Source organism: Hemitrygon akajei, chromosome 3 (assembly GCF_048418815.1).
Source record: "Hemitrygon akajei chromosome 3, sHemAka1.3, whole genome shotgun sequence".
In the NCBI taxonomy this organism is placed as follows: domain Eukaryota; kingdom Metazoa; phylum Chordata; class Chondrichthyes; order Myliobatiformes; family Dasyatidae; genus Hemitrygon; species Hemitrygon akajei.
The window spans coordinates 4346516-4369162 of NC_133126.1; the positions used below are offsets into that span (position 1 = coordinate 4346516).

General features: G+C 41.5%; 1 protein-coding gene across 1 annotated transcript in view; it reads right to left on the reverse strand.

Moving 5' to 3' along the window:
• ddx24 (DEAD (Asp-Glu-Ala-Asp) box helicase 24) overlaps window positions 1–22647 on the reverse strand; it is a 52468-nt gene that overhangs the window by 17176 nt on the left and 12645 nt on the right. The window contains exons 3-5 of the mRNA XM_073039174.1: window positions 12480–12857; window positions 9379–9532; window positions 1504–2019 (exon numbers count right to left, since the gene is read on the reverse strand). Coding sequence (XP_072895275.1) covers window positions 1504–2019; window positions 9379–9532; window positions 12480–12857 — 1048 coding nt within the window. The remainder of the gene's footprint in view (window positions 1–1503; window positions 2020–9378; window positions 9533–12479; window positions 12858–22647) is intronic.

Consider the following 22647-nt stretch of genomic DNA (forward strand, 5'->3'; position numbering starts at 1 on the left):
CAGAATGTTATGGAGTCAGCCAGCTCCATCATAAGCACAACCCTCCACAACATCAAGGACATATTCAAGAGGTGGTAACTCAGGAAAGTAGCATCCATCATTAAATACCCTCACCATTTGGGACATGCTCTCTTCACTTTACTGTCATGAGGGAGGAGGTACAGGAGCCTGAAGACCTACACAATAATTTAGAACCAACTTTTTCCCTTACTCCATCAGATTTCTGAATGGTCCATGAACACTCACTATTCCCTTTTTGTATGATTTATATTTTGTAATTTATATATTTTTATTGAGTCATAGACTCTACTGAATAGAAATAGGCCCTTCAGCCCACTTAGCCTAGAATGAACTATTACTCTACCTAATCCTATTGACCTGTACCCGGCCATAGCCCTCCATACCTCTCCCATCCATGTACCTATCCAAATTTCTCTTAAAAGTTGAAATTGAACCTACATCTCCTCTTCTGCTGGCAGCTCATTCCACACTCTCACCACCCTGAGTGAAGAAATTCCTCCTCATGTTCCCCTTAAACATTTCACCTTTACCCCTTAACCCATGACCTCTAGTTCTAGTCTCACCCAACCTCAGTGGAAAAAGCCTGCTCGCATTAACACTATCTGTACTCCTTATAATTTTGTATGCCTCTATCAAATCTCCCCTCCTTCTCCTACGCTCCACTGAATTAAGTCACAACCTATTCAATCTTTCCCTATAACTCATGTCCTCAAGTCCTGGCAACATCCTTGCAAATTTTCTCCGTACTCTTTCAATCCTATTGATATCCTTCCTGCAGATAGGTAACCAGAACTGCACACAATACACCAAATTAGGCCTCACCAATATCTTATATAACTTCAATATAATATCCCAATTCCTGTACTCAATACTTAAATTTATGAAGGCCAATGTGCTAAAAGCTCTCTTTAGGACCCTACCCACCTGTGATGCTACTTTCATGGAAGTATGGACCTGTATTCCCAGATCCCTCAGTTCTACTGTACTGCTCAGTGCCCTATCACTCACCATGCAAGTCCTACCCTGGTTTGTTCTCCCAAAGGTGCAACACCTCACACTTATCTGCAATAAATTCCATCTGTCATTTCTCAGCCTATTTTCCCAGCTGGTCCAGATCCTACTGCAAGCATTGATAATTCTTCCTCACTGTCACCATGCCTCCAATCTTGGGGTCATCTGCAAACTTGATGATCTTATTTATAAATTATCATCCAGATTGTTAATATCGATGACAAGCAACAAATCCACAAGCCACCAGAGATGCAGCCGTCCACTACCAGTCTCAGCTGTCTGTAGAAGGCATCAGTAACTCAAATAACCATGCTTTACAACAATGGTGTGCAGTTTGTTGAACACACAACACATCGAACCTTCAAGCGGATAGACTACAGCAGCTGCAGATTACGAACATACACTCAGTGGCCAGGAGGTTCTGTATAAGTGGGCACTGAGCATACATTTATTATAAGTTAGCGAGCTCACCTTTCTCTTTCAGCAAATCTTTCTAAATTCTTCAGCCTCTGTTTCTGGTGCATGTTTGCATGTAGCGGCAGAGGACAACATTCCAAAATAGTAAGGAGTGCATTTAGACGCTTTATGCAATCTATACTATTTGCAAAGACCATAGTTCGGCCTGGATATTGAAGTAAGAAATAATAGAGGTAGATGTCTTTTTCCTCTACCTCACACTGGATTCTGGTTTCAGTGAGGGTTTCAACTGTGCCCTCTTTCCTGGATAAATCAATGACTTTGGGTTTTCCCCTGAGGCCTACTTTGTGTATCAGAGCTTCTAACTTTGCTTCTGTGTTTATTTTTTTGGTATTCTTCTTTCCCAATATTCTTGTAGGAACTTGATGAACCATTGTTAAAGTGGCAGAAAATATGAAAGTCCTTCTTTTTGGATGGTATTCTTTATCTTGTAGGAGCTCCAGAAGTTGAGAAAGTTCTGCAAAATGTCCTTTTTCAACCATGCGATCTGCCTCATCAATCACCAGGCACCTTTATCAAATAGACAAGAGTCAAAATTACTCAGGAGTTTAGCAGATTATGGAGTAATCCATTTTCGCTTTCTTAATACATAATTTGAAGAGCCTGACATCACTGGGACTAGTCAGTAGATCAGCGAGCTGTTTACTGTTTACCTGTACTGCTCACTGCATGCACTTTGAATTATAATTTATATTGAATTATTTGTGTGTTTTATGTGCTGTGTGTGATGGTACACTGTGGTCGGAAGAGCGCTGTTTCAGTTAGATGACTTATGTAAGTACAGTCAGATGACAATAAACCTGAAATTGAATTAGAAAAACTCCAAGAACTGACTTATTAAAGGCAACACAAAAGCCAAAGAAAGGGAATTAATTAAAGCCAACATAAAAGCCAAAGCGACAGCACATAATAGAGCAAAAATTAGTGGGAAGTTAGAGGATTGGAAAGCTTTTAAAAACCAACAGCAGGCAACTAATAGAGTCATTAATGTAATGATAGAATACAAAAGCAAGCTAGCCAATAATATTAAAGAGGATACTATAAGTTTCTTCAGAAAGATAAAGTGTAAGAGAGAGATGAGAGTGGCTATCAGTCCTCTGGAAAACGATGCTGGTGAGGTAGTAATAGGGAACAACAAAATAGTGGATGAACTGAATAAGTATTTTCCATCAGCCTTCACTGTGGAGACACCAGCAGTAAGTTCCAGGTGTCAGGGGTCATGAAATGTGTGAAGTTACCGTTAATAGGGAGAAGGTTCTTGGGAAAATGAAAGATCTGAAGGTAGATAAGTCACTTGGACCAGATTGTGTACACCCAGGGTTATGAAAGAGGTGGCTGAAGAAACTGTGGAGGCATTAGAAATGGTCTTTCTAGATTCTGGAATGGTTCCAGAAAACTGGAAATTTACAAGTGTCACTCCATTCTTCAAGAATGGAGAGGCAGAAGAAATGAAACTACAGGCCAGTTAGTCTGACCTCTGTGGTTGGGAGGATGTTTATTATTAAGAGTCGAGTATTAAGGATGAGCTCTCAGGGAACTTGGAGGCACACGATAATATAGACCGTAGTCAGCATGGTTTACTCAAGGGAAAATCTTGCCTGACAGATCTGTTGGCATTCTTTGAAGAAATAACAAGTAGGATAAACAAAGGAGAATCAGTTGATGTTGTGTACTTGGATTTTCAGAAGGCCTTTACAAGGTGCCACACATGAATGAGGCTGCTTAACAAGCTATGAGCCCATGGTATTACAGGAAAGATACTAGCATGGATAAAGCAGTGCCTAATTGGCAGGAATCCAAAGAGTGGGAATAAGAGACCCATTTTTGGCTGGCTGCCGGTGGTTAGTAGAGTTCCACAGGGTTCTGTATTGGGACTGATTCTTTTTATGTTAATATGTCAGTGATATAGATGATGGAATTGATGGCTTTGTTGCAAAGTTTGAAGATGATATGAAGATAGGTGAAGGGGCAGGTAGTTTTGAGTAAATAGAGAGGCTACAGAAGGATGTAGACAGATTAGGAGAATGAGCAAAGAAATGGCAGATGGAATACAGTGTCAGAAAGTGTATGGTCATGCACTTTGGTAGAAGAAATGAAAGGGTTGACTATTTTCTAAATGGATAGAAAATACAAAAAGCTGAGGGCCAATGGGACTCAAGAGTCCTAGTGCAGGTTTACCAAAATGTTAATCTGCAGGTTCAGTCTGTGGTCAGGAAGGCAAATGCAATGTAGGCATTCATTTCAAAAGGACTAGAATATAAAAGCAAAGATGTATTATTGGGACTTTATTATAGAGCACTGGTGAGGGAGAGACTTTATAAAGCTCTGGAATATAGTGAGCAGTTTTGGGCCCTTTATCTTAGAAAGGATATGCTGAAACTGGAGAGGGTTCAAAGGAGGTTCACGAAAGATCCAGGATTGAATGGCTTGTCACATGAAGAGCTTTTGATGGTTCTGGGCTGTAATCATTGAAATTCAGAAGAATGAGGGGTGACCTCATTGAAACCTATCGAATGGTGAAAGGCCTTGATAGAGCTGAGGTGAAGAGAATGTTTCCTATGGTGGGAGAGGCTAAGACCAGAGGACACGGCCTCAAAATAGAGGGTTGTCCTTTTACAGCGGAGATGAGGAGGAATTTCTTTAGCCAGAGAAGGGTGAATCTATGAAATTCTTTGCAACAGACAGCTGTGGAGGCCAAGTCTTTATGTATATTTAAGGCAGAGGTTGATATATTCTTGATTGGTCAGGACTTGAAGGGATACAGGGAGAAGGCAGGAGACTGGGGCTGAGAGGAAAACTGGATCAGCCATGATGAACTGCAAAGCTGACTTAATGGGTGAAATAGCTTAAATCTGCTCCAATATTTTTAAGGTCTTATGGTCTAATTCATGAATATATTTTATTGCAGGGAACTGGCCATTTGTACCCCATTTCTTTGTGCTTTATTGTCTTATACCAATGTATAGCCTATAACGGGACTGATCCTTCAGTGATCTTGTGATAGCAACTATTGTACTGATTTGCTGAGTATGCCCACTGGAAAATGAATCTCAGGGTTGTGTGTATATGTACTCTGATACTAAAATTTACTGTGTAACTTTAGAACTCACATCTTGTACAGTCAGATAATGGTCTACTGAAATTCCACCACAGGCCTTCAGCACATAAACTGACATACTAATGCAAAAAGCACACCAGAAGAATCCAGTAGGCCAAACAGTATCTGTTGAGGCAAGACATGCAAGCTGGTGAGATGGTAATAGGGGACAAAGAAATGGCAGATTAACTTAATCGGTACTTTGCATCTGTCAGCTAACCTAACCTCAGTGGTTGGGAAAATGTTGGAGTCTACTATTAAGGATGAGGTTTTAGGGGTACTTGGAGACTAATGATAAAATAAAGTCAGCATGGTTTCTGTAAAGGGAGATCTTGCCTGACAAATCTGTTAGAGTTCTTCGAAGAAGTAACAAGCAGGGTGGACAAAAGAGAGGCAATGGATGTCATTTTAGAAACATAGAAAACCTAAAGCACAAACAGGCCCTTCGGCCCACAATGTTGTGCCGAACATGTACTAACTTTAGAAATTACCTAGGGTTACCCATAGCCCTCTATTTTTCTAAGCTCCATGTACCTATCCAGGAGTCTCTTAAAAGACCCTATAACATCTTCCTCTACCACAGTCGCCGGCAGCCCATTCCACACACTCACCACCCTTTGCATAAAAAGCTTACCCAACATCCCTCTGTACCTACTTCCAAGCACCTTAAAACTGTGCCCTCTCGTGTTAGCCATTTCAGACATGGGAAAAAGCCTCGACTATCCCCACGATCAATGCTTCTCATGCCGAGTTCACGCAACCTTTTCTCATAAGGCATACTCCCCAATCCAGGCAACGTACTTGTAAATCTCGTCTGCACCCTTTCTATAGTTTCCACATCCTTCTTGAGGTAAGGTGACCAGGATTGAGCACAGTATTCCAAGTGGGGTCTGACCAGGGCTCTATATAGCTGTAACATTACCTCTCAGCCCTTGAACACAATCCCACAGTTGATGAGGGCCAATACACTGTATGCCTTCTTAACCACAGAGTCAACCAGCGCAGCAGCTTTTAGTGTCCTATGGACTCGGACCCCAAGATCCCTCTGATCCTCCACACTGCCAAGAGTCTTACCATTAATACTACATTCTGCCATCATGTTTGATCTACTAAAATGAACCACTTCACACTTATCTGGGTTGAACTCCATTTGCCACTGCTCAGCCCAGTTTTGCATCCTATCAATGTCCCACTGTAACCTCTGACAGCCCTCCACACTATCCACAACATGCCCAACCATTGTGTCAACAGCAAATGTACTAATCCATCCCTCTACTTCCTCATCCGGGTCATTTATAAAAATCACAAAGAGGAGGGGTCCCAGAACAGATCCCTGAGGCACACCACTGGTCACCAAACTCCATGCAGAATATGACCCATCTACAACCACTCTTTGCCTTCTGTGATCCATTTTTTTGGATTTTCAGAAGGCGCTTGGTAAGGTGCCACACATAAGGCTGCTTAACGGGATAAAATCCTATCCTATAGCATTACAGGAAAGATACTGGCATGGGTGGCGGAATGGCTGACAGGAAAGAGGGAATGGGATAGGTACATGGAGCAGCAAATGGGAATAAAGGGGCCTTTTCCTGTTGGCTGCCAGTAACTAGTGGTGTTCCTCAGGGCTCACTATTGCAGCTTTTCACATTGTTTGTCAGTAATTTAGATAATGGAATTGATGGCTTTGTGGCAAAGTTTGTGGATGATATGGAGATAGGTGGAGGGGTAGGTAGTGCATAGGAAGCAATGCAATTGCAGCAGGACTTGGACAAATTGGAAGAATGGGCAAAATAGTGGCAGATGGAATACAGTATTGGGAAATGTATGATAATGCATTTTGGTAAAAGGAGCAATAGTGCAGACTATTATCTAAATGGGGAGAAGGTTCAAACATCAGAGGTGCGGAGGAACCTAGTAGTCCTTGTGCAAGACTCCCAGAAGGTTAATTTACAGGTTGAATCCGTGGTAAAGAAGGCAAACGCAATGTTGGCATTTATTTCAAAGGGAATGGAATATAAAGCCAGGAGATAATGCTGAGCCTTTATAAGACACTAGTCAGGCTGCACTTGTCAACAGTACTGTCAACTATTTTGAGCCCCATATCTCAGAAAGGATGTGTTGTCATTGGAGAGAGTCCAGAGGAGGTTCGTGAGGATGATTCCAGGAATGAAGAGGTTAACATGAGGGGCAATTGGCAGCTTTGGGCCTGTACTCACTAGAATGGAGATGATGCAGGGGATCTCACTGAAACCTACCGAACATTGAAAGGGCTAAATAGGGTGCATGTGGAGAGGATGTTTCCTATGGTGGGGGTATCCAGAACTTGAGGGCACAGCCTCAAAATTGAGGGGTGACCGTTAGAACAGAGGTAAGGAAGAAGTCTTTTAGCCAGACTAGTAAATCTGTGGAATGCTCTGCCACAGACTGCAGTGGAGGCCAAGTCCATGTGTTTGTTTAAAGCGGAAGTTGATCGATTCCTGATCAGTCAGGGCATCAAAGGATATGGTGAGAAGGCAGGTGTATGGGGTTGAGTGGGATCTGGGATCAGCCATGATGGAATAGCGCAGCAACTTGATGGACTGAATGGCCTAATTCTGCCCGTGTCTTATGGTCTTGTTAATCTTTGATTTTTTTAAATCTCAGATTCTAGCACCTTTAAAATCATGATTATAACTTCTCAAGAATTTCCATTTTGTTTTCTGACGTATTAACGTACTAGTCTTGGAATACTATATTGTTACAGATACCATCCTTTGACACCTTACATCAGACAACCCCAACAAGTCCGGACCACGCCGACCCACTGGCACTTACGTGAACACACCTGTCATAACATGTACATAAATGCGCGCTGCTCTAATTTATTTTAACCTCATCCCACATCGTACACATGAGCTACACCCCTGTACAGCGCGCGACCTACTGCTTTCCAGTCAAAGCTGAACCTTTTGGAGAGAGACATGCATGGGAGAAAGTTGCACTTTCCACGTCTGCGGGAGCATTGCGAGAAGAACGAAATGCAGGAGGATCCAGTGATGAGGGATTTCGTGACAAGCCTGGCAGAAAATTTCAGGGAACAATTTGAAAGCTCCCCTAAACTCTCAGGTGACACCCTCCTCTTCCTCAGGTAGCCATTCTCCATTTCGGCAGACGGCCAGTGGACTGCAGAGGCCAAAAGGCTGGTGTTGCCATAGATGAGGCAACTCTTCAGATGGAGGTCTTGGAAATAGGAACATCTGATTTGCTCAAAGCACAACACAAGGACGTTGGGGTGAGTGACTTTTGGATCAACATGGTTCCCTAAGCTCAATTCAAAAACACGAGAGCTCTTGCAATGCTCCCACTCACTGTTCTCTTCCACATACATATACGTGGGTCATCGTTTTCTTCAATGAACTCTATCAAGAACCTGGACAGAAACAGAATCTCCAATGCACATCTTGGCCAGTGCCTCAGGATTGCCACAACAAAATACAGGCCCGACATCAGAAGGACTGCCTCATTCCGTCGCTGACAGTTCTCTCACTGATTGGTGAGTGATTCAATTTATTTTTGTCCATTTGTCAATCTTATTGTGGTATAATAATATTACAACAATAATACCGATAATTTCATTTATAGCTACACTTCATACTTCAAATGCTACATAGCTTAATTAAAAAGAACAAATAGATTAAATGAGAGAACAGAAACAGTGGAAAGGCAGTTTTACTAAAACTTTGTGTGGAAGAGAAGTGGTGAAAACTAACATTGTGTGTGTGTGTATGTTTTTTAAGTCCCAGATGAGCTCTCAATGTGACAGCTGACAGTTGTGATAGCTAGAGTCATAATTAAATGGTTGGTTTTGGACGTATTTTGTTTCAAGAGTGCATTGTTTTTCCTCTTGTGTGACCCACAACACAGGCTTTGAGAATCCCAGGCCTAAATTATTACTACTACTAATAATAATGGTAATAGCAGCAACAACATCTGCCCATAAAACAACTTACTGGCGCAATGAAAAAAAACCCTGGATGTTTTGGCCCTTGGTTTAGCATGCTTGAAATAATTTGGCTCTTGTGGAAAACTAATTGGGGAACCCTGCCTTACATTAATGTCCTGCTTCCTAAGGCATAAAAGGTCCTGGCAAACATTTAACCACCCAACGTCACAAATCAAATTATGCTGATATATCTCAGTTTTATTTGTAAAATGTGAATGAAAACTTAGATTTATTGCAATTATAATTGAAATGTGGTGAATTGGTTGTGTAACATTTCAAGATACTATAAAGTTGTGGAAAACCAAATATTAATAAAAGTTCCTTCTTTCAAGATGCAAGATTGTTTAATGCAATTTCAAGTAGATAACTGTAAAAAAGAACAAAACAATTATTACTCTGGATCAGATGCGGCACAAACAAAAACACAAAAGATAAAATAACACAATAATAAAATAAACCCAATGAATGTAAATGCAAAAGATAGCTTATATCCAGACTGATTGTACGTCCATAAAGTGATGCTGAGCACAGGAGTGTCTGTATAAAGTGACAGACAGGAAATGATGAAGTAGTGGTGGTTGGGGATATGAAGGGGAGGGTTAGTAGGCGGAGGAGTTGATCGGCCTTACTGTTTGGGGAAAGTAACTGTTTTTGAGTCTGGTGGTCTTGGCATGGATGCTGCACAGCCTCCTCCTTGATGGGAGTGAGTTCAACCATCATTTAATCAGTTACAAGTGTTATTTCATGATGCATCATTACCATTTCAATATATTCACAACGACCATCTCACCTGAGCTGTTTCAAATGACAGAGATGTGGATGTCTTTCCTTTATCAATTCCCACAATCTCCCTGGTGTTGCAATCACGATTTCTGGTCTATAATTTAAAATCCTTTCCTGTTTCTGAGCAGCCATTCCTCCAACTATTGTCGCAGTTTTGATCCCTACAAATGTATAGAGTTGGATTTACTTATTCATTAGTGAGGAGTACACATGTTACACAATAAATTTTAAAAATGGTCCCATCTTTAATAATTCAGTTACATTGGAGGTAGGATAGCTTAGATTTTCAGAAACCATCTTCCCTTTCCGGAAGAATCTACAACAAAAGGTCACAGTCTAATGATTAAAGGGCCTACAATTTTTGAAGATGCTGAAAATAAATTTTACTAAAAGGATGTCACTCAAAGTCAGAAATTATCCAAATATATTTTCCCTCAAGAGGACTGTTGATCTTTGGAACACTTCTTCAAAGGGTGATAGAAATGGTTTTTAAAATTTTTAAGGTAAAAGATTCTTGGTGAGATAGGAGATAAAATCTTGCTGAGATAGGTGCATCACAGTCATCACCAACACAGGCACAACCCAGTTCACAGTTGAGGGTATCTTCAAGAGACAGTGCCTTAAAAAGAGGTATCCATCATCAATGTTTCTGACCATCCGGGACATGCCTTCTTCCCATTACTACTATCAAGGATGTGGTATAGGAGCCTGAAGACCCACCCTCATTGTTTCAGAAACAGTTTCTGCCCTTCTGCCGTCAGATTTCTGAATGGACACTAATACAAAGTGTGTGTGTGTGTGTGTGTGTGTGTGTGTGTGTGTGTGTGTGTGTGTGTGTGTGTGTGTGTGTGTGTGTGTGTGTGTGTGTGTGTGTGTGTGTGTGTGTGTGTGTGTGTGTGTGTGTGTGTGTGTGTGTGTGTGTGTGTAACGACCAATTAACCTACTAGCCAGTACGCCTTTTGACTGGAGGGGGCAACTGGATCATTTGGAGGGAACCCACATGGTCATGGGAAGAACAAACAAACTCCCTGCAGTTTTGAAATTGAACTCCGAACTCCAATGCACTGAACTGAAGGAGCATCATGCTAATCATTATGCTATAGTTGTACCATTTATTTATTGTAACTTGTAGTAACTTACATGTCTTGCACTAATTTCACAAATTAGGTGATAATAAAACTGATATTGTGAATATGGAATTAAGAATATAATCAAATCAGCTATTATCTCATTAAATGGCAAAGCAGGCTCCTGGGGATGACTTACAGTGGACTGAAAAGCTTGAGCATGTAGATATTAAGAAAGAGGATGTGTTGGAGCTTTTGAAAAGCATCAAGTTGGATAAGTCGTCGGGACCGGTTGAGATGTACCCCAGGCTCCTGTGGGAGGCGAGGGAGGAAACTGCTGAGCTTCTGGCAATGATCTTTGCATCATCAATGGAGACAGGAGAGGTTCCAGAGGATTGGAGAGTTGTGATTGTTGTTCCTTCATTCAAGAAAGGGAGTAGAGATAGCCCAGGAAATTATAGACCAGTGAGTCTTACTTCAGTGGTTGGTAAGTTGATGAAGGAGATCCTGAGAGGCAGGGTTTATGAACATTTGGAGAGGCATAATATGATTAGGAATAGTCAACATGGCTTTGTGAAAGGCAAGTCTAAATGAATTTTTTGAGAATGTGACTAAACACATTGATGAGGGTAGAGCAATAGATGTAGTGTATATGGATTTCAGCAAGGCATTTGATAAGGTATCCCATGCAAGGCTTATTGAGAAAGTAAGGAGGCATGGGATCCAAGGGGACATTGCTTTGTGGATCCAAAACTGGCTTGCCCACAGAAGGCAAAGAGTGGTTGTAGACAGGTCATATTCTGCATGGAGTGGAGTGCCTCAGGGATCTGTTCTGGGACCCTTACTCTTCGTGATTTTTATAAATGACCTGGATGAGGAAGTGGAGGGATGGGTTAGTAAGTTTGCTGATGACACAAAGGTTGGAGGTGTTGTGGACAGTGTGGAGGGCTGTCAGAGGTTACAGCGGGACACTGATAGGATGCAAAACTGGGCTGAGAAGTGGCAGATGGAGTTCAATAACCAGATAAAGTGTGAAGTGGTTCATTTTGGTAGGTCAAATATGATGGCAGAATATAGTATTAATGGTAAGACTCTTGGCAGTGTGGAGGATCAGAGGAATCTTGGGGTCCGAGTCCAGAGGACACTGTGGTTGACTCTGTGGTTAAGAAAGCATATGGTGCATTGGCCTTCATCTATCGTGGGACTGAGTTTAGGAGCCGAGAGGTAATGTTGCAGCTATATAGGACCCTGGTCAGACTCCACTGGAGTACTATGGTCAGGTCTGGTCGCCTCACTACAGGACAGATGTGGAAACCATTGAAAGGGTGCAGAGGAGATTTACAAGAATGTTGCCTGGATTGGGGAGCATGCCTTATGAGAATAGGTTGAGTGAACTCAGCCTTTTTTCCTTGGAGCGACAGAGGATGAGAGGTGACCTGATAGAGGTGTATAAGATGATGAGAGGCATCGATCGTGTGGATAGTCAGAGGCTTTTTCTCAGGGCTGAAATGGCTAACACAAGAGGGCATAGTTTTAAGGTGCTTGGAAGTAGGTATAGAGGAGATGTCAGGGATAAGTTTTTTTAAATGCAGAGAGTTGTGAGAGTGTGGAATGGGCTGCCAGTGACGGTGATGGAGGTGGATACAATAGGGTCTTTTTGAGTCTCCTAGACAGGTACATGGAGCTCAGAAAAAAAAGGGCTATGGGGAACCCTAGGTAATTTCTAAGGTAAGGACATGTTTGGCACAGCATTGTGGGCCAAAGGGCTTGTATTGTGCTGTAGGTTTTCTATGTTTCTAAGTGATGCTCAGCTGTACCAAGTTATCAAAGTAATTTAATTAAGTAATGTAGCTCACTACATTAAAATGGGACAGCCACTGGATTTTAGCCTAACAATTAAACTGAAATAATTTCTGAATATATGTAAGAATCATGGGAAGAGGGCAAATTATGTGAAAAATGAATTTTAATTTATTTCACATAGCACTGTATCTAAAGTAGCATTAGTAAGCTACGAAACAGTGTAGATTGCATTACTTACCAGTGAATTTGGTGACTGCATCAATATGGTGTTTTACCTGCACAGCTAATTCTCTTGTTGGAGTCAGGATCAAGCCCAAGAGTGGATTTTTAACATTAGAAGCCTCGGCATTCTCAAAATCAAAATTTACATCGTTGATCACTTTTATACAACCCAGGTTGGAATCCTCTTCATCACCACTTTCTTCCACTTCTTCACTTTCTTCCAGATGTTCACTATCAATTTTAATTAGGTCATCAATAAATGTTTCCTGGTCTTCATTAGAATCCTGGTTCTTGTGCATTTCCTCATTCTTCTTCAATCTGGTTTCTTCAGCTTGCCTCCACTCTAATATAAGGTGGATCATGGGAATGGCAAATGCTAGTGTTTTACCACTACCTACAAATTTAAAAAAAAGGACACTGGAGTCACATAATTCATTTTGCATGACTAGATCAAAAATACTGTCGGCCCTTCATATCCGCGGGGGTTTGGTTCCAGGGCCCCCGCGGATGCTCAAGTCCCTTAAATAAAATGACGTAGTATTTGCATATAACCTACGCACATCCCCCTGTATACTTTAAATCATTTCTAGATTACTTATAATACCTAATACAATGTAAATGCTATGTAAATAGTTGTTATACTGTATTGTTTAGGGAATAATGACAAGAAAAAAGTCTGTACATGTTCAGTACAGACACAACCATCATAGCTCTTCCGCGAAGCCCGAGCAGTGAGAGTGGTGAAAAGCAAAAATAGCATTCAGCGTTTGTTTTGCAGTGAGCCGTTATAGAGGCAGCGCGCACTTCAAGCAGTGACAGTGGTAAAAAGCGAAAATAGCGTTCAGCGTTTGTTTTGCAGTGAGCCGTTATAGAGGCAGCGCACACCCCAAGCAGTGACAGTGGTGAAAAGCGAAAATAGCGTTCAGTGTTTGTTTTGCAGTGAGCCGTTATAGAGGCAGCGCACACCCCAAGCAGTGACAGTGGTGAAAAGCGAAAATAGCGTTCAGCGTTTGTTTTGCTCTCAGCAAAACAAACACTCAGTATCTCAGCTTCAAGCCGCCATAGCTTTGAACTGCGTTAGATTTTCGCTACGATTGAGAGTGCTGCAATGATTGCAGAAAAGTATGGTTTTTAATTTTGAAAGGGCATGTAGGTTTAGGGCAGGTTTGCAGGATGTTTTGAGTGCTTACAAAGAACTGTATAATAGAAAAATGTGTGAACCTTCCAGTCTGTGGCTGTCTTCCCGACTCTGGTAAGTGTACATACATTACTGTACATACATTATTTCTACTTTATATAGGCTGTGTATTTATCATATCATTCCTGCTTTTACTATATGTTAGTGTTATTTTAGGTTTTATGTGTTATTTGGTATGATTTGGTAGGTTATTTTTGAGTTTGGGAACACTCAAAAACACTCTACTTTCGGATAGCGGGGGATACCTGTACAATGGAAATGCTATGTAAATAGCTGTTACACTGTATTGTTTAGGGAATAAGAAGAAAGAGAGAGAACTTCCGGGTTTTTTTTTTGATCCTGATCCATGGTTGGTTGAATCCGCGGATGTGGAACTCAGAGATATGGAGGGCCGACTGTATGCAAATTCCTGAAAAATCACCTGTATAACAATTAAAATCTAAAATCTATAACATTTTTATATGGATGAACGTAATCAAAGCTTTTCTTTCAATAGAGTCAATATATTTGTTTGGATCCAAAGTACCACAGTAAAAACTTGATGAGGTTATAGGTCAAAAAGTAAAAAAAACTGCTGGAAAAACTCAGCAGGGTTCAGCAGAATCTACAAAAAAAGAAACCGTTAGTGTTCAGGTCAATTTTAATGCAACATCTGAATCAGAATCAGATTTAATATCACTGGCATATGTTGTAAAGTATGTTTTGTGGCAGTAGGGAAATGCAATACATAATAAAAGCTACATTTTATATTATATATATACACACATACATACACACACACACTTTTTTATTATTTGTTAATATTATTAATATATTTATTATTACTGCTGTGTTTTTAAATATAACCATATAAATGTTGCTGCTGCAATTAAACAATTTCCCACTCTGGATCAATGAAGTTTTTTTATATACGCACGCACGCACGCACGCACGCACACACGCACACACGCACGCACACACGCACACACGCACACACGCACACACGCACACACACACACACTTGCAAGAAAAAAAACTGTGAGTGGGCATCCTGCAAATATCACACCAAGAGCACAATGTGCAATGCTAAAGGAGATGGAAAAAAAACATAAGGGTAACAGCAGAAGACTGCAGAATTCTGTAGAACTTGCTAAGGTCTCTGTTCATGTGTCCACTATAAGAAAAACACTGAACAAAAATGGTGTTCATGGAAGGACACCACGGAGGATATCACAGCTCTCCAAAAATAACCACTGCTGCACGTCTTAAGTTTGTGGATGATCCACAACACTTTTGGTTCAATGTTCTCTGGACAGATGAGACAAAGTTGAACTTTTTGGCAGAAATGCCACGCTATGTTAGGAGGAAGAATTGCACTGCACACCAATACCAAAACCTCATCCCAACTGTGAAGCACGGTGGAAGGAGGATCATGGTTTGGGGCTGCTTTGCTGCCTCAGGGCCTGGACAACTTGTAGTAATTGAGAGAAGAATGAATTCAAAATATTGATGAACTAAAACAGTTTTCTATGGTGGAATGGTCTAAAATTCCACCAAGCCAATGTGCAGAACTGATCAACAGTTACCAGAAATGTTTAGTTGAAGTTATTGCTGCTAAAGGAGGTTCTAATATTTATTAAATACATGAGTTCACATACTTTTTCCAGCCTGGACTGTGAATGATTAAACAACGTGTTGAATAAAGACATGAAAAGTACAATTGTTTACATTTTAATTGGTATGTGCAGATTGTGTTTGTCTATTATTGTGAGTTAACTGAAGGTCAGACCACATTTTGAGTAATTAATGCAGAAAATATATGCAATTAAGGAGTAACTTAATGAGTAAATAAATGCAAAAGGAGAGAGAAAAAATGTCAGATAGGGAATATTGTATATAAGGTTCATTGCCCATTCAGAAATCTGATGGCAGTGGGGTAGTAGTTGTTCCTGAATCATTGAGTATGTGTCTTCAGGTATTACTATATAGTAAATACCTCATGAATATCATGGGGCACTGATATTGTTGTTGCCGATAACTGGACTCAGAACTTACTGCTGAAACATACTTTATTTTACTTGTGCACAAGGGGAGCATCGTAGCCCTGTCACTACACTTGTTCTGAATTCTGAACAGAGAAATGCTACTTTTATACAGAACTAACTCGCAGTTACGGTAATTGACCATTGGTAAACTATGTTTGAATTCCTTACTTGCAAGAACAATCGCTGTTCACAATAAAGATGTTAAAAGTCAATAGAAACTACAAGCCGACAACTGATGATACTCTGAAGTTAGTAAAGCAATTCTCCCTTAGTTGTTAAGTGTGCATTGGATCATTTACCTCATCTCCAGACCCCTGGTGTGCAAGGGGAAGTTAATGCTTTCTTACCTGGCCTGTCTGCACTATCTGCAGTCTATACTAGCCTGGATATTATGTTAACCCTTGCCTTACTGCAACTTCCACAATATAATAGACTACCAATAAATGAGCAGCGTTCCTTTTTAACTTCAGGGTTATAGCATGAGTATATCGGACACAGACTTACTGGGAAAGAGGTCATAAGAGATTCAGAAAAGTATTGAAACTCTAACTGTATATATAAACTATTTTTAGCTTTCTCCAATACAAAAGAGATCCCATTGTGAGTACTAACTGCAGCATACTAAATTAGAAGAGGCACAAGAGAGACTGGGATAAATTGAATACGAATACAGATGGTGTGGTTTGAAGCTGTATTTTACTGCTGTCTTATATATATGTTATGGTTCCAAGGTAGACAAGCTCCCACTACCTAAAAGTGCTCCTCACAGCATGCACTTCAAATAGCCTCTGACAACCAAGTCCAACTCCCGGCCTTCTTGTGTGGCTTAGCCTCTAAGCCCGGCGGAATTGTTTCTACTGACAGAAGGGGCGAAGGTGGGTCCTGGCACCTTAAAACCAATGCTTCGGGTAGATGGAGCTCGTCAGCCTGGGAAGGCAGTCCATCTGAGAGAGAGAAAACTCTGATTTCAAACCTCCGCTGCCTTGCAGCCATACCCACTCATGGGAAAGGCTTCGGAAGTAAACCCTGAGGACAAATCTAGAGCTGTGGTCCCTTTGTCTTCAACCTCGCTCTGGCACCTCCTGTGACGTCACTGGTGCCAAGCTGTGTTGGCCCTTGCCCTTCCCTTGGACAACATCGGCGGCATGGAGAGGGGAGACTTGCTGCATGGGCAACTGCCAGTCTTCCATACAACCTTTCACAGGCCTGTGCCCTGGAGAGGCTGAAGCAAGACTTTCCAGGTGCAGATCCATGGTGAGACTAACGGATGTCATTTATGTATATGTTATGTGTTCTGTGTGCCTTGTGTGACTATTGTTACTGGGCTTTGCACCTTGTCCCTGGCCTAACAGTTTTGCTTGGCTGTATTCATGAATATGCAAGTATGCTTCATTGACAATTAAACTTGAACTTGAATAGTAAAATTGCAGATGATTGGTGGCAGATCAAAAATAACATCCCTCCTTGCTGGCAATTAGCAATAGCACACCTCGAGGATGTGTGCTCAGCCCACTACTCTGCTCTCTCTACACTCACGACTGTGTGGTTAGGCACAACTCAAATGCATCTATAAATTTGCTGACAACATAACTATTGTTGGCGGAATTTCAGGTAGTTACAAGAAGTCATAAAGGGGTATAATAGATCAGCTGATTTAGTGGTGTTTGCAACAACTCAATGTAAGACCAAGGAATCAATTGTGGACTTCAGGAAGGGGAAGTTAGGGGAGCACACACCATTCCTTATCGAGGGATCAGGAGTGGAAAAGGTAAGCAGTTTCAAGTTCCTGGGAGTCAAAATCTTCAAAGATTTACCCTGGGCCTGAATTACAAAGAAGGAATGACAGCAGCTATATTTCATTAGGAGTTTGAGGAGATTCGGTATGTCACCAAAGACACCCGCAAATTTCTACAGATGTACCGTGGAGAGCATTCTAACCGGTTGCATCACTGTATGGTATGCAGGCGCCACTGCAGAGGATAGGAAAGAGCTGCGTAAAGCTGCAAAACTAGCCAGTTCCATCATAGGCACTAGCCTCCCCAGCACTGAGGACACTTTCAAAAGATGACATTATGATCACCATCACCCAAGAGATGTCCTCTTCTCATTTCTACCATCCAAGAAGCTCAAGAGGTTGAAGACACACATTCATCTTCCTCCTCTTATACCAGTGATATTAAACCAGATTCTAATTCTGGCACAGAAGATGACAAGGAAATCTTTCTAAGGCTACAGAATGATATAAATCAGCTTAGAGCAGGTGGAGCAATGGCCTATGGAATTTAATTGAGGTCCCATGACACAGTTATGTAGGATAAGAGAGAATGGGTTAATGGTGACAGCTAAAATGTTTAGAGCAGCTTTTGTCAACCTGGGGTCCATGGACCCCTCGGTTAATGGTAAGGCTCCATGGCGTAAAAAGGTCGGGAACTCCTGGCTTAGAGGGATCTAATACCAATTTTTCAGAGTGGTTGCAGCCTGGAATAGACAGCCTGAAGAAATGGTAGGGGCAGAAACTCTCAAGACAGTTGAGAAGCACCTTTACAAGTCTCTAGAACTCCCGAGGCATACAAAGTGCCCTCTTTGTGCTGTATTTAATTCACTCCTACTCTGACATTTTTATCTTTAGTTTTGTACACCAACGAACCCACTTGCAATGTCAAACAAGTTTGCATCTTCCAACTTGGTACATTACTACCCTCAAAACATAACAACAATCTCAAAGATTTCAGATAACCAACCTTCCAGCTTTTATCAAAACCAGCCAGTTCTGGTTATACCTTTCCATTTGGGATTAACTAAACTTTGCAAGGCTGAATTCTAAAGCATCAAGTATACATGCTTTGACAAAGATAAAATTTCCTATTAAAATTTTGGCTAAATTTTCAACAAATTAATGCTCAAAGTGTTTCTCTTTGTCGGCTATACTGCATTAATATCCTACAAGGGAATGTCAGTTTGAATCATTGAGTGATTTTGTGGCAGCCAGCAACCCATAAGACATAGGAGCAGAATTAGGTCATTCAGCCCATCGAGTTTGCTTCACCATTCCATCATGGCTAATTCCGAATCCAACTCAACCCCATATCCCTGCCTTCTCGCCATATCCTTTGATACATTGACTGATCAGGAAATGATCAACTTCTGCCTTAAATATACACACGGACACAGCCTCCACCACAGTCTGTGGCAGAGCTTAAAAAAAAATTCTTCTTACCTCTGTTCTAAAGGGTCGCCCCTCAATTTTGAGGCTATGCCATCTAGTTCTGGATACCCCTCCCATAGAAAACATCCTCTCTGCATCCACCCTATCTAGTCCTTCCAACATTTGGTAGGCTTCAATGAGATCCCCCCTGCATTCTTCTAAATTCCAGTGAGTACAAGCATGAAGCTGCCAAACACTCCTCATATGTTAACCCATTCATTCCCAGAAGCATCCCTGTGAACCTCCTTTGGACTCTCTCCAATGATAACACAGATATTAGTCTGCACTAAGAGGGTGCCCCTCTTATCCTGAAGCTGTGCCCCCTTGTCCTATACTCTCCCACCATGGGAAATATCCTTTCCACATCTAGTCTGTCTGGGACTTTCAACATTCAAAAGGTTTCAACCCCCTCATCCTTCTAAATTCCAGCGAATACAGACCCAGAGCCATCAAACGTTCCTCGTATGATAACACTTTCATTCCTGGAATCATCCTTGTGAACGTCCTCTGGAATCTCTCCAATGCCAGCACATCTTTTCAAAGATGGGGGGCCCAAAACTGTTCACAATACTCAAGGTGAGGCCTCACCACTGCCTTATAAAGCCTCAGCATCACATCCTTTCTCCTATATTCTAGACCTCTTGAAATCAATGCTAACATGGCATTTGCCTTCCTCATGACCGTCTCAACCTACATTAACCTTCAGGGTGTTCTGCACAAGAACTCCCAAGTCCCTCTGCATTCCAGAATCCTGGATTTTCTCCCCATTTAGAAAACAGTCTGTACATTTATTTCTACTACCAAAGTGCATGACCACGCATTTTCCAACATTGTATTTCATTTGCCACTTTCTTGCCCATTCTCCTAATCTGTCAAAGTTCTTTTGCCTACCTGCTTCCTAAACACTACATGCCCCTCCACCAATCTTTGTATCATCTGCAAACTTGGCAACAAAGCCATCTATTCCATCATCTAAATCATTTATATACAGCATAAAAAGAAGTGGTCCCAACACCAATGCCTGTGGAACACCGCTAGTCACAGGTGGCCAACCAGACAAGAAGCCTTTTATTCCCACTCGTTGCCTTCTTCCAATCAGCCAATGCTCTTACCATGTTAGTAACTTTCCTGCATTAATATGGGCTCTTAACTTGGTAAGCAGCCTCATGTGTGGCACCTTGTCAAAGGCCCTCTGAAAGTCCAAATATATAACATCTACTACATCTCCTTTATCTAACCTACTTGTAATCTCCTCAAAGAATTCCAACAGATTCGTCAGGCAGGATTTTCCCTGAAGGAAACCATGCTGACTTTGTACTATCTTGACCTGTGCCACCAAGTACTCCATCACCTCATCCTTAACAATTTATTCTAACATTCTCCCAACCACTGAGGTCAGGCTAACTGGTCTATAATTTACTTTCCGCTGCCTTCCTCAAAGAGTGGAGTGATATTTGCAATTTTCCAGTGCACCGGCACCATGCCAGAGTCCAGTGATTTCTGAAAGATCATTTCTAATTCCACCACAATTTCAAACGCTACATTTTCAGAACCCTAGGGTGCAGTTCATCTGGTCCAGCTGATTTATGTACCCTTAACACCTTCTCTCTTGTAATAGTAACTGAACCCACTTCTCTTCCCTCATACACTACATCATCAGGCATACTGGTGTCTTCCACAGTGAAGACTGACGCAAAATACTCATTTAGTTCATCAGCCATCTCCCTATCCCCTGTTATTATTTCCCCTGCCTCATTTTCTAGTGGTCCTATATCCACTCAATTCACTTTTATTTCTAACATATTTGAAAAAACTTTTACTATCAACTTTGATAGTATTTACTAGCTTGCTTTCATATTTCATCTTTTCCCTTCTAATGTTTTTTTTGTTCTCTGTAGGTTTTTAAAAACTCCCCAATCCTCTTCTCACTAATTTTTGCTTTGTTATATGCCCTTTTCCTTTGTTTTAACAATGGCTTTGACTTCCCTTGTACTATTTTACCATTTGAGTACTTCTTCATTTCTGGAATACTTGTGTCCTGCACCTTCCTAATTTTTCCCAGATATGCATGCCATTGCTGCTCTGCTGACATCCTTGCCAGTGTCTCCTTCCAATTTACTTTGGCCAGCTCCTTTCTCATACCAATGTAATTGCCTTTACTCCACTGAAATACTGCTACATCAAACTTTACTTTCTCCCTATCAAATTTCATTTGATCTCAATCATATTGTGATCACTGGTTCCTAAAGGTTCTTTTACCTTAAGCTCCGTAATCACCTCTGGTTCATTACGTAACACCCATCCAGTATAGTTGATCCCTTAGTGGGCTCAACGACAAACTGCTCTAAAAGCCATCTCTTAGGCACGAACAAACTCACTCTCTTGAGATCCATTACCAACCTGATTTTCCCAATTGTCCTGCATGTTAAAATCTCCCATGACGACCATAACATCGCCCTTTTGACTTGCTTTTTCTATTTCCTGTTGTAACCTGTGGTCTACCTCCCTGCCACTGTTGGGAGGCCTGTATATAACTGCCATCACAGTCCTTTTACCCCTGCAGTTTCTTAACTCAACCCACAAGGATTCAACATCTTCTAATCCTGTCACATCTTTCTACTGTTTTGATGCCATTCTTTACAGTACAGCCACACCACCCTCTCTGCCTATCATCCTATCCTTCCAATTTAAGTGTAACCTTGGACATTCAGCCACCATTCAGTGATGGCCACAACATCATACCTGGCAATCTGTAATATTGCAACAAGATCATCCACCTTATTTCTTATACTACGCACATTTAGATACAACACCTTGAGTACCGCATTTGCTATCCTTTCTGATTTTGCATCCCTAATGATTTGATACTCAGCCTGTTGACTGTAATTAAGTTGCATCACCTGCCTGCCTTTCCTGACAGTCCGATTGTACGCTATCTTCACTTTTTTACCATCCCTCCTTTCCTGAGTCCCTTCTATCTGGTTCGTTTAAACCCTCCCCAACAGCTCTAACAAACCTGCCCGTGAGAATATTGGTCCCCCTCGAGTTCAGGTGCAACGCGTCACTTCTGAACAGGTCATACCTTCCCCAGAAGAGATCCTAATGATCCAAGAACCCAAAGCCCTGCCCCCTGCACCAGCTTCTCAGCCACGCATTATCTGCCAAATCATCTTGTTTCTACCTTCACTGCCATGTAGCACAGGCAGCAATCCAGAAATTACTACCCTAGAGGTCCAGCTGTATTGCATCTTCGGGTTCACCACTTCCTTGTAACCTTGATCAATTATGTCCTCACTCTCTTGTACAAGCTGAAGGTCATCCAGTTGCTGTTCCAGATCCCTAACACCGTCTTCAAGGAACTACAACTGCATACATTTCACACAGATGTAATTCCCCTGGAGACTCTGGGTCTCCCAGTTCTCCAGCATCTGGTATGAAGAGCACACCACAGCTATTTAAATGATACAGTAAGAGAGGGAAAAAAGAACAAAAAGGAAACCTTAACAGACGCTTTACACAGAGCCGACACCTCTTTCTAGCTGAAGCCTCTTTTAAGTCAAAGCCTGTCGCTTCTACTCTCGCCACTGGCCTACTCCTAACAATGGCCACTCCGCTTATCCCTTCTGTACTTTTATTTAGTTCGTAGAGCTCTGTTGATGCTGTTGATTGGCCCATACAATGGAAGTGCTCTTTTTAAATAACTGCCACCGACCTGCGAGAAACACCTCTTCATAGAGGTCTGTTGACGCTGCTGATA